This window comes from Lepidochelys kempii, chromosome 8, assembly GCF_965140285.1.
Source record: "Lepidochelys kempii isolate rLepKem1 chromosome 8, rLepKem1.hap1, whole genome shotgun sequence".
Taxonomy (NCBI): domain Eukaryota; kingdom Metazoa; phylum Chordata; order Testudines; family Cheloniidae; genus Lepidochelys; species Lepidochelys kempii.
In genome coordinates, this window is record NC_136387.1 from 13784320 (window position 1) to 13799056 (window position 14737).

Consider the following 14737-nt stretch of genomic DNA (forward strand, 5'->3'; position numbering starts at 1 on the left):
ATTGTAAATCAGGAATAGTTAACAACTTCCAAAAGTGTGTCTATGGATATTAATAAGTCCAGTTTTCATCTCAAATAATTTGCAATCTTTTTATTTATGCAAACATTATAATTTACATTTTTGTGATTTACAGGTGCAGAATTACATAATTACAATTGGTCCAAAGCCTGATATAATGTATCTATTTTTTGCTGTGACTTTAATGTAGGGTGTGATGATGATGCCCAGTTTATTATATTGCTCCTCATTCAAACTAACTTTGAATTGAACTCCTTGGGAGTTTTGCCAAAGTAAGGAATAGGGTTTAGGGATGGGAAAATTATGAAAAGTTGACTGTACTTTGTAATATCTTCAACAATGTATAAAAGGCAGAAAGGGCCTCGGTCTTCATGAATTAATCAGTAGTTAGAGAATGCATAGCCTCATAAGTCCGAGGATAGGAATTACATCTTCATTTTGCCTTTAACTTTTTATTTTGAAATAAACAAAACCCTGTTAAAGGACTTGACACAGTTCCTGAACTGCAGCTGTATTACCAACCACATCTGGCCTTTGTTTTTCAGTCAGAATCCCAAACTTCTCACGTTTCCAGCCAAAACCCCATTTGAGGAACAGAATCTTGTCATTGATGGAGACAAATGAAGTTCCACTTCTCATCGGACTAACTTTAATATAATATAACTCCTTAGTCTCTGGCCATGTTTGGTAAATTTAATTAGTGTTGAAAAGTGGCTTGTTTTACAAGATGATCATTTTTTAACCTAGGTAAATTACTTTCTTTATGACTAATAAATTAAACGAATTATATCTTTTTCATGCAGTGCTGTGGGGCTCATAAATACTGCAAGCAGTTAGCTGGTAGTTTCACTTGATTACCTTTTCCATTATTGTTTTTTATAATCCTTGTAGGAGTGGGAAATTCATTCAGTTTTCATAATGTGAAAGAAAAATATTGAGGGGGTTCTTGTTTAATTAGTGAACTACATCCCAGTTTTCATTCTTGTCTCAAAAGCAGAGAAGTTCAGTGTTTTAAGCAATGGTGTAGTCCTGAACGGGCAACAACTGGAATAACTCCGCCAGCATGACCTTGCACGCATCATGCTGTGCAGAGGACACCATTTTGCTCTACCAAATGACATTCTACATGTGGTGTGACCTTGCATGCTTGAGAACAAAATGGTGTCTTCCAGGTGGCAAAAGTGCCAGTATGCCATTCCAGCATTATCTGGCCCTACTACAGCACAGTTCTTAGCTGACGAGCCATGGAAATTCAATGTTTACTTACAGTTGAATGCTCTTTGGGTTGTTATGAAGTGTGTTCTAAATTACCATCACAAGAGGTAGCAAGAGAAGAGGTAGAAAAACATCTGTCAGGAATGGTTTAGATCAGTGGTTCCCAAACTAGGGGTGCGCTTGTTCAGGGAAAGTCCCTGGCCAGCTGGGCTGGTTTGTTTACCTGCCGCCTCTGCAGGTTTGGCCAATCGTGGCTCCCACTGCCTGCGGTTTGCCATTCTCGGCCAATGGGAAGTGCAGGAAGCAGTGCAGGCCGGGGGACGTGCTGGCCGCCGCATCCCACAGCCCCCATTGGCCTGAAGTGGTGAACCGCTGCCAGTTGGAGCTGGAATTGGCTGAACCTGCGGACGTGGTAGTAAACAAACCAGCCCGACCCACCAGGGGCTTTCCCTGAACAAGCGGCACCCCTAGTTTCGGAACTACTGGTCTAGATAACACTTAGTCCTGCCAAGAGTGCAGGTGACTGGACTAGATGACCTCTTGAGGTCCCTTCCAGTCCTGTGATTCTGAGACTTCAGAAAGATTTTACACTGGATGACCAAGGTCAAAAGTTTAATGGGGGACTTTTACTTACCTTAGCTGCTAATTAATTAAGAATGTCTTTTAAAATCCTCCATGTGGCTTCTGGACTGCTCAGTGTATCTTAAGCCTTTATCTTTAAAGTCTGTCTGCTAAAGAATATGTAATGGGATGCACCACACAGTCTGGGGCACCACAGTAGCTTCCCCATGTGGACCCTTCAGTTAGATAATCCTTCAATTAAGTTAATTGCTGAGAATGGCAAACCTACAAATATTAGCATGACATTAAATTTGTTTTAGTCTTTAGCTGGTATAAATCAATGCAAATCATTGACTTCAATAGCATTGTGCCGACTTATACAGTTGAAGTTCTGGTGCATTATTTCCTAAGTAGGGAAATGTCCCAGTGGCATCATTATCATTAACCAAATACTTAATTTGCAGCCATTTGCAAAGGTAACCAAAGTATCAAGCGCTGCTACACTGAAGGTTGTTTCAGGATTTCCATTTTGCAGCACTGTTTGCAAGGATTTAACTAAATTGTATGTAAAAGTTTTTCCCTGTGACCAAACTATGGCACTCAGTTGTATGGTCTTTAGGGCAGGGATCTTGTCTTCCCTTATGTTTCTACATTGCCTACCATAGTCATTCCCTGCTCCTGATTGGAGTCTCTGTGTGCTACTATAATGCAAATAAATATTCATTTTCCAATTATAAATAAGGGGAAGAGAATATCACAGCTGAAACAAGCAAAAGTTTTGTGCCACCGGGACCATTGCTCCAGCGCCTCAATTGGTGACTTCTGTGAGGATTCCTCTTGTATGACTGAGATCCTCCTACTCATAAAAACATAAGAATGACCATACTGGGTCAGACCAATGATCCAATATCCTATCTTCTGACAGTGGCCAATGTCAGGTGCTTCAGAGGAAATGAACAAAACAGGCAATCATCAAGTGATCCATCCCACATTGTCCAAACCCAGCTTCTGGCAATCAGAGGCTAGGGACACACAGAGCATGGGGTTGCATCCCTGACCATCTTGGCTAATAGCCATTGATGGACCTATCCTCCATGAAATAATCTAATTGTTGTTTGAACCCCATTATAGTTTTGGCCTTCACAACGTCCCCATCAACGAGTTCCAAAGGTTGACTGTGTGTTGTGTGAAGAAGTACTTCTTTTTGTTTGTTTTAAATCTGCTGACTATTAATTTCATTGGGTGATCCCTGTTTCTTGTGTTATGTGAAGGAGTAGATAACACTTTCGCTTTCTCCATTCATGATTTTATAGATCTCTATCATATCCCTTCTTAGTCATCTCTTTTCCAAGCTGAAAAGTCTTTTTAATCTCTTTTCAAATGGAAACTATTCCATAACCTTAATCATTTTTGTTGCCCTCTCTGTATCTTATCCAGTTCTAATATATCTTTTTTGAGATGGGGTGACTAGATCTGCATGCGGTATTCAGGATGTGGGTTTATATAGTGGCATTATGATTTTCTGTCTTATCTGTCCCTTTCCTAATTATTCCTCACATTCCATTCCGTTGCTGCACATTGAGTGGATGTTTTCAGAGAACCATGCACAATGGCTCCAGGATCTCTTTCTTGAGTGTTAACTGTTAATTTAGATCCCATCATTTTGCATGTATAGTTGGAATTCTTTTTCCAATGTGAAGGAGTACTTGTGGCACCTTAGAGACTAACCAATTTATTTGAGCATGAGCTTTCGTGAGCTACTGTAGCTCACGAAAGCTCATGCTCAAATAAATTGGTTAGTCTCTAAGGTGCCACAAGTACTCCTTTTCTTTTAGCGAATACAGACTAACACGGCTGTTACTCTGAAACTTTTTCCAATGTGCATTACTTTGCGCTTACTAACATTGAATTTCATATGCCATTTTCTAGCCCAGTTGCCCAGTTTTGTGAGACCCCTTTGTAATTCTTTGCAATCTGATTTGGACTTAATTATCTTGAGTAATTTTGTATCATCTGCAGTTTTTACCACCTCACAGTTTACCCCTTTTCCCAGATCATTTATGAATATGTTAAACTGCACTGTACCAATACAGATCTCTGGGGACATGACAATTTACCTCTCCCCATTCTGAAAAATGACCATTTATACCTACCCTTTTTTTCCTGTCTTTTAACCAGTTACTAAGCCATAAGAGGACCTTCCCTCTTATCTCATGACTGCTTAATGTTTACTTACTCATGTTTGATGGACCTAAATCTTGGTCATAACTATTCTTTATTAGTAGTGCTGTCTAAGTTAACTTAGGGTATGTCTACACTTACCGGGGATCGCCACTGAGGTGATGGATCCACTGGGGAGTCGATTTAGTGGGTCTAGTGAAGACTCACTAAATCGACCACAGGGGGGTTCAAGCAGTTACTGGAATCTAGCCTGCACAAAAGTTACCATCAGGAATTCCATGGCCAGTAGAATGGCATAAATCTATCCATGAACAAAAGCCAGAAATGTTTTAAATGATCATTTCGTTGTATGTAGAATAGGCAAGACTTGAGGTACCTAGAGGTCTTATATATATCATTACTTACCCAAACTTGATCACAGCATTAAAGGTCAGTAATATTTGCATTACAATGGGAACACAAATGTTTGTTTTTCAAGAACGCAGATATTATGAGAGAAACCAACAAAAGACAAAAAAGATCAAGCTGATGCTAAGGTAGAAATCTTGTCCTTGCCTATCCAGCCATAATGATGAGGTGGGCGGGGCACACAGCTACTATGTTTTAAGAGTGGCTATAGTAGTGAAGGATGGCTCAGGATGGATTGGGGCAGGGAGTGGGGGGGGGAATAAATATGCAATGGGGGCAGTGTGTGCTTTTTCTTCAAAAAGGGCAGCATGCAGCTCCCAGCTAGTGTTAGCAACACACTGCAGAATATATACCAGAGAGCAAAGTAACTAGCTCTGCTTTGTGTACTAGTTAGAAATCTAGCCTCGCTGAAGGATGGGTGTGTGTGTGTGTAGGGGTGGATCGTTTAACATTACTAAAATCCCCTCCACAACCCAGCACATCCACACAATCCAGGACAGGTTACCGTGTTAAGCGAGCAACCAGGATTTGCAGGAACGCAACCTTTTCCATCCTGCAAAAGAATGCCTGTGGACTCCGTGTGGGTGATCACTCTGTAGGATATCTGGGATCGAAGAAGAAAGCATAGAAACAGATCTAATTTAGTTCCGATTTTTGTAGAAGGGGTGGGAGATCAATGATCTTACCTGAATCAACAAACAAACAAAACACAAAAAATGTAATCTAAAATAAATATTTTACCTTAAACTGCACCAGCAAATGCTGATATGCATTTCCTAGTGTGCCACATTCTTTTGAACAAGCCAAGCAACTATAATAATGAAAGTTTAAGAGGGTTTCTTCACTCACGCAACCTTTGTTCTGACAAATGAACAATAGATACTGTAATGACAGATGACCTTGACAGTAGGTCATGTAGAGGTCACAATATGTGTATTGCTGTGAATAGTTTGAAGAGACATGCTGAACAATTAGTGAAGTGAATAAAGGATATTCTGATCTCCCTCTGAGGGACTGTACTTTTTAAACTGCCCAGAGACACTTTTTGGCCTTCTAGTTTATTATGGGTCAGGAAAAAGTCAATATTTCTTAGCCTGCCAAGGTGTAGGAATTTTAATGAGTTATTGAGTCAAATAGTTAATCCTCCAATAACAGATTATTTTCCTTTCGAGTTTTCAGTGATGAAAACAAAAACTTAACAAGGAGCAAGCAAAAATGGGTTTTGTTACATGTGGAAACTTTGACTTGCATTTTGTACAACTATTTTTAACCCCTTGGTGTTTGCAATGGATTCAGAGGTCTTGCTTTTTAACACTGTTGCATTTTCTATCAGCATGTAGTATTGGGAAATCATAAATGGGCAACAAGGGAGATTAATTAAAGCTTGCAGTGAAACATTGGTTACCAAACTACCTTCATTTTTTAATTATTCATTCTGCAACATCCCTTTGTAATTCTCAATGTTATGCTTATTGCAATTAATGCAGCACAGTAATCTTCTAATTTTCCAAAACTCATAATTGAGTATAATGCTAGTTATTACTCTTTGTACAGTGGCTTATTTCAAAATATCCTGTCCTCTATAAATTATAGTAATAATAGGTCTGTTGTAAGCCCTTCAGTGCAGAAATTTTAGGTGCTGTGCTATTACAGCCTAGAATTAAATTTCCTAGGCTTATAATAACATAAAACAATAGAAAATACAAGTAATGTTCATTTCATCATATTGTGCTAATACCTAAAAGAAACTAGACATTATTTATTGTTATATTTACATAGGGCCCGGTGCTGATGGCCTCACTCATATTGGGAAGCAATTAACTCCATTAGTAATTCCATTGACTCTGATGAGACTCCTTGCAGGAGAGAGATTTCAGAAGCTCTCAGTATTGGCCTGACTTTGCTTCCATTGAAGTCAATGGGAATTTTATCATTGACTTCACTGGAAGCAGAGTTAGGTCAACATTGAGCACTTTTGAAAATGTCACCCATGTAGGAAGCTGATAGCCAGCATAGGTGAGGATACCAGTGTGTCTGGCACATAGTACATGCAGTGCTAAATGGAGGTTTGCATGGTTAGAGTATCTGAGTGATTTGTTTATTATGATATAAAAGTGAAATAAAAGCAATGGATTAACTAATAGTTAATAAATATCTGTTTTGCTTTTGTAGAGTGAGTTCTTTACTGATATCTATTTAATACATTTATAAGAGATCTGCCAATAGGTATCTATCCTGCATATAACTAAGTAATGCAAAATACTAGAATGAAGTTAAAGAACTAACCGCCCCTAATATACGGTACAGCCAATGTGAACCAAAGTATCTGTCCAAAGTTAAGCTAGCACATTAATATGATTAATTCCACCCTACACAAAAATGATTAATCTTTGACCCCTGCTATGGATCGGTCCTACACATTTTTTCTTTATTTTTTTTAATTTTCACCAGCTCTCAGAGTCTTAATTGCGTCACTGATAGCCACTGTGGGTTCTGCCAGTGTCAGATGAGAGGGCCCAAGTGAGTGATACCTGAGTAGACTTCTTTGAATTCAAGAACCTTTAGTTTTACCAGAAAAAAAGATCCACATCTAGCTTGGTCATCGATGCTTATACAGGCCAATAGACATTAATTTTTCAATGTTTAAGTTGGGAAGGAAGAATATAATCCCAACAAAGTCTTAAAATACCACATCAGAACTGCAGAATGAACATAGTATAGGTTTTAGTAACTGAAGACCATGGTTCAGCAAAGCACATGCTTACCTTTAACCACATTCTTATGCCAATCACTATTCAGCAAACCACTTAAGCACACACTTTAATGCATTGCTCAGTGGCGGCTGTAAAACTGCTAGCCTGTGTATGAAGATACTCTCTGTATCACAGATGCAATATTGTCCATAGAATGCCCATGTATCCTTGGAATCCTTATATTCTATAAGCTTGGAATGTACATGCTAAAACAAAAGAACTGTTGAATTCTGTTAAGGAAATATAGTTAATGTTTAAGCTTTTTACTTTTTCAGTGCTTTATGGGCAAGATGGCCTACATGCATCATGCGAAAAAAAATACTGTGGCCGGGGAAGTAAGTGTGTTGTGAACAAGGAGACTAATCAGCCTGAATGCAAATGCCTAGAAGACTGCAAGCCCAGTTATATGCCAGTCTGTGGATCTGATGGCAAATTTTATGAAAATCACTGTGAACTCCACCGAGCCTCATGCTTGCAGAGGAAGAAAATCTACATTATCCACAGCAAGGACTGTTTCTTCAAAGGTAGGATATCATTTATTATATGTGTCCATCTTACCTCAGTTGTGATAAATGACTGTGTGCTACATATTATTTCTAAGAGATTTTTTTTGAGGGTGATTTATTCTGGCACGACACTTTATGAAGCTATTAAATCCCTGAGCATTGTTACCCAGAATGAAATCAGACTGGTAAATAATGAACATCATTGTATACATTGTATGCATTGTAGTCAGTAGGTACTTAACAATTTCAAATGTAATAACACTTTACTATGGAATTTATTTTGTAACACTTTGAACGGGACAAACACATTAGAAATAATACACTTTGTTACATAAGGGTTGAAGTGGATTTTTTTTTTAGGGTGATTTATTCTGGCACGACACTTTATGAAGCTATTAAATCCATGAGCATTGTTACCCAGAATGAAATCAGACTGGTAAATAATGAACATCATTGTATACATTGTATGCATTGTAGTCAGTAGGTACTTAACAATTTCAAATGTAATAACACTTTACTATGGAATTTGTTTTGTAACGCTTTGAACGGGACAAACACATTAGAAATAATACACTTTGTTACATAAGGGTTGAAGTGGAAATCATAAGTGCTCTGTGAGGGGAACAGAAAGTCATAATTTTCTCATATAACTGAATGTGGAAACTTAGTGTCCCACATTATTGGGGTTTTGGCAATGGATTCCACAGTAGGTGAGAATTAGAGGATTTGTGGATGTGCCAGGGATGTTTCAGCAACAATCAAGAAAGAATTGTATTGGTGGTATTTGGCTATACATCCAATTAATTATCTTCCATGCCATTCGGATCACTGCTGTTGTGCCAGCAATGAGAAGAAGAAATAGTGGGATGAGATGAGAGGGATGGGGGGAAATAGTGAGTGTATATATGAGAAATAATAGGCTAAAGCTGTCATGACCAAGGCTGAACAAGATGAGAGTAATAATTAGCAGGTCAATTTAACTCATAAATACACCTGCCCAATAAAAAGTGAAGTATGTCCTAAGGCTAAGGCATTCTGGAGTGAGATGCTCCCACAGACAGAGTGACCCTATAAGTTATAATGCACACACCACTATTCACAAATGTTGTCTGTTCTGACAGTGGCAGAAGCAGTGATATCAGTCTTGGAACAGCTGCGTGGCTGAATAAATGCTTGTCCCCTGCAGAAAAATCTGACATAGCCAAAATGCAGGACGTGAACAATTCACTTAAGCAATTAAAATCTGGATTCTACCAGAATTAGTGGCAAGAGCTAAAGTTAACACAAATGGAACTCTCCTCCAGAGACCCCCCACTTAGGATTGTCCTTCATCGTCTTTGTGATTTCTGTTTTTTCTTTCTTCCAAGTTCAATCAGAAGTGACCTTGGTATTGAGCAAATCATGAATGCAGCAGGGAATACATGCAGTGCTCCAGATTCATTGGCGTTCCTTTAGATATCATTGAAGTTTTTGGAAACTGGTTAATTGACAGAGATCAGAGAACCTACCTCTAGATAATTACTGTGAAGAAACAGTTTCTGCAGGATAATTACTGCAAATGGCGTTCAAATGGTCTGTTACATCAAGCTGCGAGTATCCGGGACTTCTAAAAATCAGGACCAGTGTGTCTCAAGTTGGGCATCCAGAAGTTGAGGCACTTGGAACAAGTGGCCACTTCTGACAGTTTTGTTGTATGTCTAATACAAGTTAACCTCTGAATTCATTTGGACCAGTTCAAAAGCAAATTATGTGGATGAAGGACCTGATTCTATTTCATGCTAGTTTTATACCAGCATGACTCCATTGACTTGAAAGCTGTTCCTTTCGATTTACAACAGGGACCGTTCATAATGAGTACCTATACCAACTCTCAGTTTCAGCCCTACCTGGAATGCATGGAATGTATAACTCTCATTAAGAATTATGGGATAGCATAAAAATGGGGGGGAATTGAATTGAGAGAAATTAGGAATTCTAAGAAGATTTTGTAGGCAGACTCCAGTCCTAACGGTGTTGTCCCTGCTTACAACAGCTCTGACATTGGGTCTGTGTATCCAATCAGCTTTGCGTTGCTCTAAACTAATTTTAATGGCGTAGTCTCTTCTGTATTTATTTAGATTTGCCGTACAATCTCTCTTTTGGAAACTGTACTTCTCCACTCATTAACCTGTGAAATTTTCAAGACAGAAACATTGTGAAAACCAGCATGTAGGAAGATAGCTATCTACCAACTAGGAAACTGTTGTCAGAGCGCAACTATAAATGTTCGGTTTAGAATTTGCCTTCCATATCAGGGATTATATCTGGCTTCCCCAGTATCATCATGAGCCATCCAAACTGCATTCCTTGTAAAAGGAGAAAGAAAATTAAGTGGACCAAATTATCTGCTTGTGCAAATTGGCACAACTCCATTCACGTCAGTGGATTGATAACAGTTTACACCAACGAAGAATTAGAGTTGGTGTGAGCAACTAATCTGAGAAAAGAGGGAGAGGTTTAGAGGTATAACTCACACTGCTGCTTAAATATAATGAAGGTCAGATGGCATTATAAAACCCTTTCTACAACTAGTCTACCAAGTTCTCTCTTCTTTTGTTAATTCCTCTGTTACCTTCTATCTGATATGCCTGAAATTTAGGGAGATTATTATATTGGTCATTGCAGCATGATTATCAAAAGGATTAGAATGGGTTTAAAGTAAAGATTTAGCGGCTCTGTAATAACTCATACTGTAGGTACAGATAACTGAACAATATGGGTATTTCTGTTTCATACATTACACCCCCAACCTGCAATCAGTTCTGCATTGTTGGACCCATTATGTCCATGTGGAGCCCCATTGAAGTGAATGAGACTTCACACAGGCACAAAGGATACCCCCACACAGATCCATTTGTAGGATCAAGGGTTTGGACGATAAGCTGTCTGTCGGCTCTCTTTTACTCCCTGTTTCTACAACAGCTTTCACAATAAGGTCTGGCCCTGGTCAGCCTTTAAACACTACCATAATTAAGTTATAAAGATGTTAAATAAGAGTCTAGTCACAAATAGGAAATATAAATACTCAACTGGCTTATTCATAACTACAGCCAATTCCTTCCAAACATATTTCCATTATTATCAATGGGTCAGATCTTGAAGGGAGCTGTGCTCCATGATTTTTAAAGCATATTTTCTTAGGTAGTGTGCCGCAGGGTCACAAATCAAGTGAGATTGCACTAGCAGAAGCCATGTGATATAACGCAATGTACTGGGAGCAATCACAGATTATTTCCAATATAATGTGACATGCCGTACAGAGCACATACGGCTGAATATAAAGTGTAGCTGAAAATTACATTTATCAAATGTAGCTCCGGGTACCAGAAGAAAGAAGAGTGGGGTGTTCCAGATTTCCCAGTGGTAATTAGGTGGTCAAGTATGAGAATAATTCCTTTAGCTTTAGATCACTGGACACTTGATATTCAGAAGTATTTGAATGTCTGCAGAGCTATTCATCACCCCTTGTTTATTCATAAGTGTTTGTACATGATAATAGTAAAGGGTATTTTTTAAAAAAAGTTGGATTCAATGGCAGAAATACGTCTTTTTTTGGTATTTCTATGACCCTCCTTACCATAGTATCTGAATGCCTCATAATCTTTAATGTCTTTGTCCTCACAACCCCTCTGTGAGTTAGGGAAGTTTTTAGAGAAGGGAAACTGGGACACAGAGAGACGAAGTGACTAGCTGAGGCCATGTAGGAATTCTGTGGCAGAGCAGGGAATTGTACCCTGCCCTAATCACTGGGCTATCCTTCCATCTTTAATGAGGGAGAAATGGCTGCCATTCCCATCTTGTGTGATGCATTATCATTAAAAGCTAATTAGCCTCAAAATCAATTTATCTTGTCTTACAAGGGACAGAATTATTTTTTTAAATAGTAAGAGTGAAAAGGGAGAGGGTAAAGGCAGATATACAAGAATAAAATACAGGTGGGTCAGTGGAATTAGTTTGTTTTATAAACTTTTTGAATCTGCCTAGGTCTATTTCTATAAATATTGTTGATTCTGTTTCATTTGCAGAAAATAAACCATTAACAAACTACTTTGCGCATACAAATTAATTTTTGAAAGCTTCATTTTTATTGATGTCTTTTTGGAAATACGGGAAACAAGGCAACAGCAACAAGCTGATGTCTCATTTTGCCCTAGAAGAGTAATCGAATGTTTCTACTCATGGAGTTTATGCTGATCCTTATTTAATTAAATATTGTACTGGAATGAATTGATCTATGGCATTTTCCCTCAATAACGTATTAGTGGGAGCCAAAGTAATTAACAAGTTACATACTTTGTCCTTGCGATGAATATCCGTTCCCTGTGCTCTAGTCCCACATACAGCATAGCCAGTTACAAGATTAGAGATACTCAGTTTGGAAAACACAGTATCATAGTGTCTCTTAACTTTCTAAAAAAGAGCAGGTTCAACAAGTGAGCTCGTGATCTATTTCCCAAAGTGTTAAACCCTGGCAAATTCAATTGAAGCCAATGCAGCTGCAAGTGCTCATTGCAGCTTTAAAATTAGGCCTTATACTTCTCCCTCCTCATTAGAAAGTTGTTGGAATTTTTTTTTTCATACTTGCATATAGTCTGCCCTTTTAAAATGATATTTTTGAACCAGTTTTTTAGTCATTCTTAATTTTATATACTGTTAAAGAAAATGAGTTCTTATTTCAGTAATCATTGTCCTTGCAATGGCTGCATTATATCTAATGATACCGTGTCATGCTTGAATAGTTTTCTGAATAAACCATGAAATTATGTCAGAAAGAAATAGTTTTGTGTTTTGGTTTCAAGAAACCCTTAAACATTTCAGCAATGGAGCAATGTTTAGAGTCACTCTTCAGCGAATAGGAGTTGTGTGAAAAAACTTCCACACCTGGGCAAAAAACAAGACAAGCAAAAAAAAAAATAGATTTTACAGATATTGGGAAACAAAATTCTCCAGTCAAAACATATAAAGAGCCACTTACCATGTGTCCATTAGAGGAAGGATACTCTTATAGTTAACAGGTTTCAGAGTAGCAGCCGTGTTAGTCTGTATCCGCAAAAAGAAAAGGAGGACTTGTGGCACCTTAGAGACTAACCAATTTATTTGAGCCTAAGCTTTCGTGAGCTACAGCTCACTTCATTGGATGCATTCAGTGGAAAATACAGTGGGGAGATTTATATACACAGAGAATATGCCCCACTGTATTTTCCACTGAATGCATCCGATGAAATAAGCTGTAGCTCACGAAAGCTTAGGCTCAAATAAATTTGTTAGTCTCTAAGGTGGCACAAGTCCTCCTTTTCTTCTTATAGTTAAAACACTGGACTGAGAGGCAGAAGACCTGGGTTCTATTCCCATGTAACCTTGGCAAGGGTATCCCTACACAGCAATCGGAGGTGTGACTGCCGCATGTTGTTGACTTCCCCAAGCTAACTTTGTACCAATAGTAAGTGAAGGTGTGGCATGCTCCCATGGCTTCACTGCTGGGCTACCTAGATTAAAATGAGTTTTGGTATGTGTACACAAGAAGCAATCAAACCAGCGATTGCTGTGTAGACATACCTCATAGCAGGGCAGCTGCAGCATCGTGGGCTAGCCATTCGAGTACATACATGCTCAGGGTCCTGGTTGGGTCTGTATAGCCTATGCTGCTGCCCATTCTGCTGTGGCTTCCCTTGAGCTAGCTAGAGCACAGCTAGCTTGGGTAGGTCACATGTGCTGGAGTCACACCTACGATTGCAATGCAGTTACATCCCTAATCTCTCTATGCTTTGGTTTTCCATCTGTAGACCATGAATAATAATGCTTCCATTAATCCATCCTTTATCGGTCTTATCTGTTTGGACTGCAAGATTTTTGGAGCATGGATTGTCTCTTAATGTATGTTTCCACAACACGTAGCACAATAATATTCAGCCTGATCACCTTGATCGATCAGTCCTTCAGCCCTCGCGGAGATTGCGCCGTTCTACGATCACAAGAATATTAATAATAATAAACTGTTAGGCTGATAAACGTATATACTGGAATAATAAATTTAGCTGTTTGCACTGTTCCATCTCAGGGACTGGAGAAGAGAGCCTGAAAGTGCAAAATGGTCTGTTTGAACTAGAGATGAGGTTTATCTCAGTCAGTCTGCAAGGTCTCTCTATTTGTTTTCTATAATCAACATAAGTAGATACTTTAATTATTTGAGTAAGATTACGTTGACAGAGGACTTCTTCAAGGTGCTTTTCCCTGTTGGCTTCTTCAATTAAGATTAAAATCCCCAAGTAGCAGTATCTGAATAACACTATAGATTGAATCCTTATGGTCTTCCAGTTTACCCAATTATCTAAATGTCAGACTTGATGGCCTTTACACATAACTACAGATCAACCACATTTCACTTACTCAAAGATAGTGTCTAAGATGTTGGTTTCTTCATTTTTTTAATTTTTATTTTAATTTTTTAAAAAAAATTGTCTATGTTCTTGATCTGTGAAGTGCTCAGATGTGCTACTTTTGGAGATAGCAGTGTATAAGGACAGGTTGATTGATTCACAGTACCTCATTGGCATTTTACCCTGTACTATTATAGTTACTAGGAGGCTGAATGCGCAACTGGAATTGAATCTGGACAATGGGAAAATAAAGGATATTTAAAGTCCTAAACTAACTCCGTCTTCATCCGAGCATTTTTTCTTACTACCAGTCTCTGTGACAGCCTGTGTCCTTCTGATTTGGGTCATTCTATTTCTTATGCAAAGCTGTTAGTTTCCTAGGCAGAGATCGCTCTCCTACCTTAGACTTATGCTTTTATTTTTTCACCCCCATCCCCCAAAAAAGGATACCCCACCTCTTTCTAGGGAATAAGGGTTTGATGGCTTTCCACTAAGCTTTCATGGAGAAGAATTAATCATCCCTGGAGGCATTCATGTCAGGAAATCCATGGAAGATGATTTAAGATTCATCCTGGTGAACTCATATTTTGTTCCCCTTTTTCCCAGTATTGGCTCCTCAGTCCCAGTATCACAACATTTATTAGCACCAGCAGACGGCAGTTAGGTTAGTATTAAAGTT

General features: G+C 38.6%; 1 protein-coding gene across 4 annotated transcripts in view; it reads left to right on the forward strand.

Annotated features, from left to right (window-relative positions):
• The window catches only part of FSTL4 (follistatin like 4), a 775101-nt gene that overhangs the window by 430847 nt on the left and 329517 nt on the right, over nucleotides 1-14737 (forward strand). For all 4 annotated transcript variants that reach the window (XM_073355595.1, XM_073355597.1, XM_078853995.1 and 1 more), the window contains one exon: nucleotides 7412-7660. In XM_073355595.1, coding sequence (XP_073211696.1) covers nucleotides 7412-7660 — 249 coding nt within the window. The remainder of the gene's footprint in view (nucleotides 1-7411; nucleotides 7661-14737) is intronic.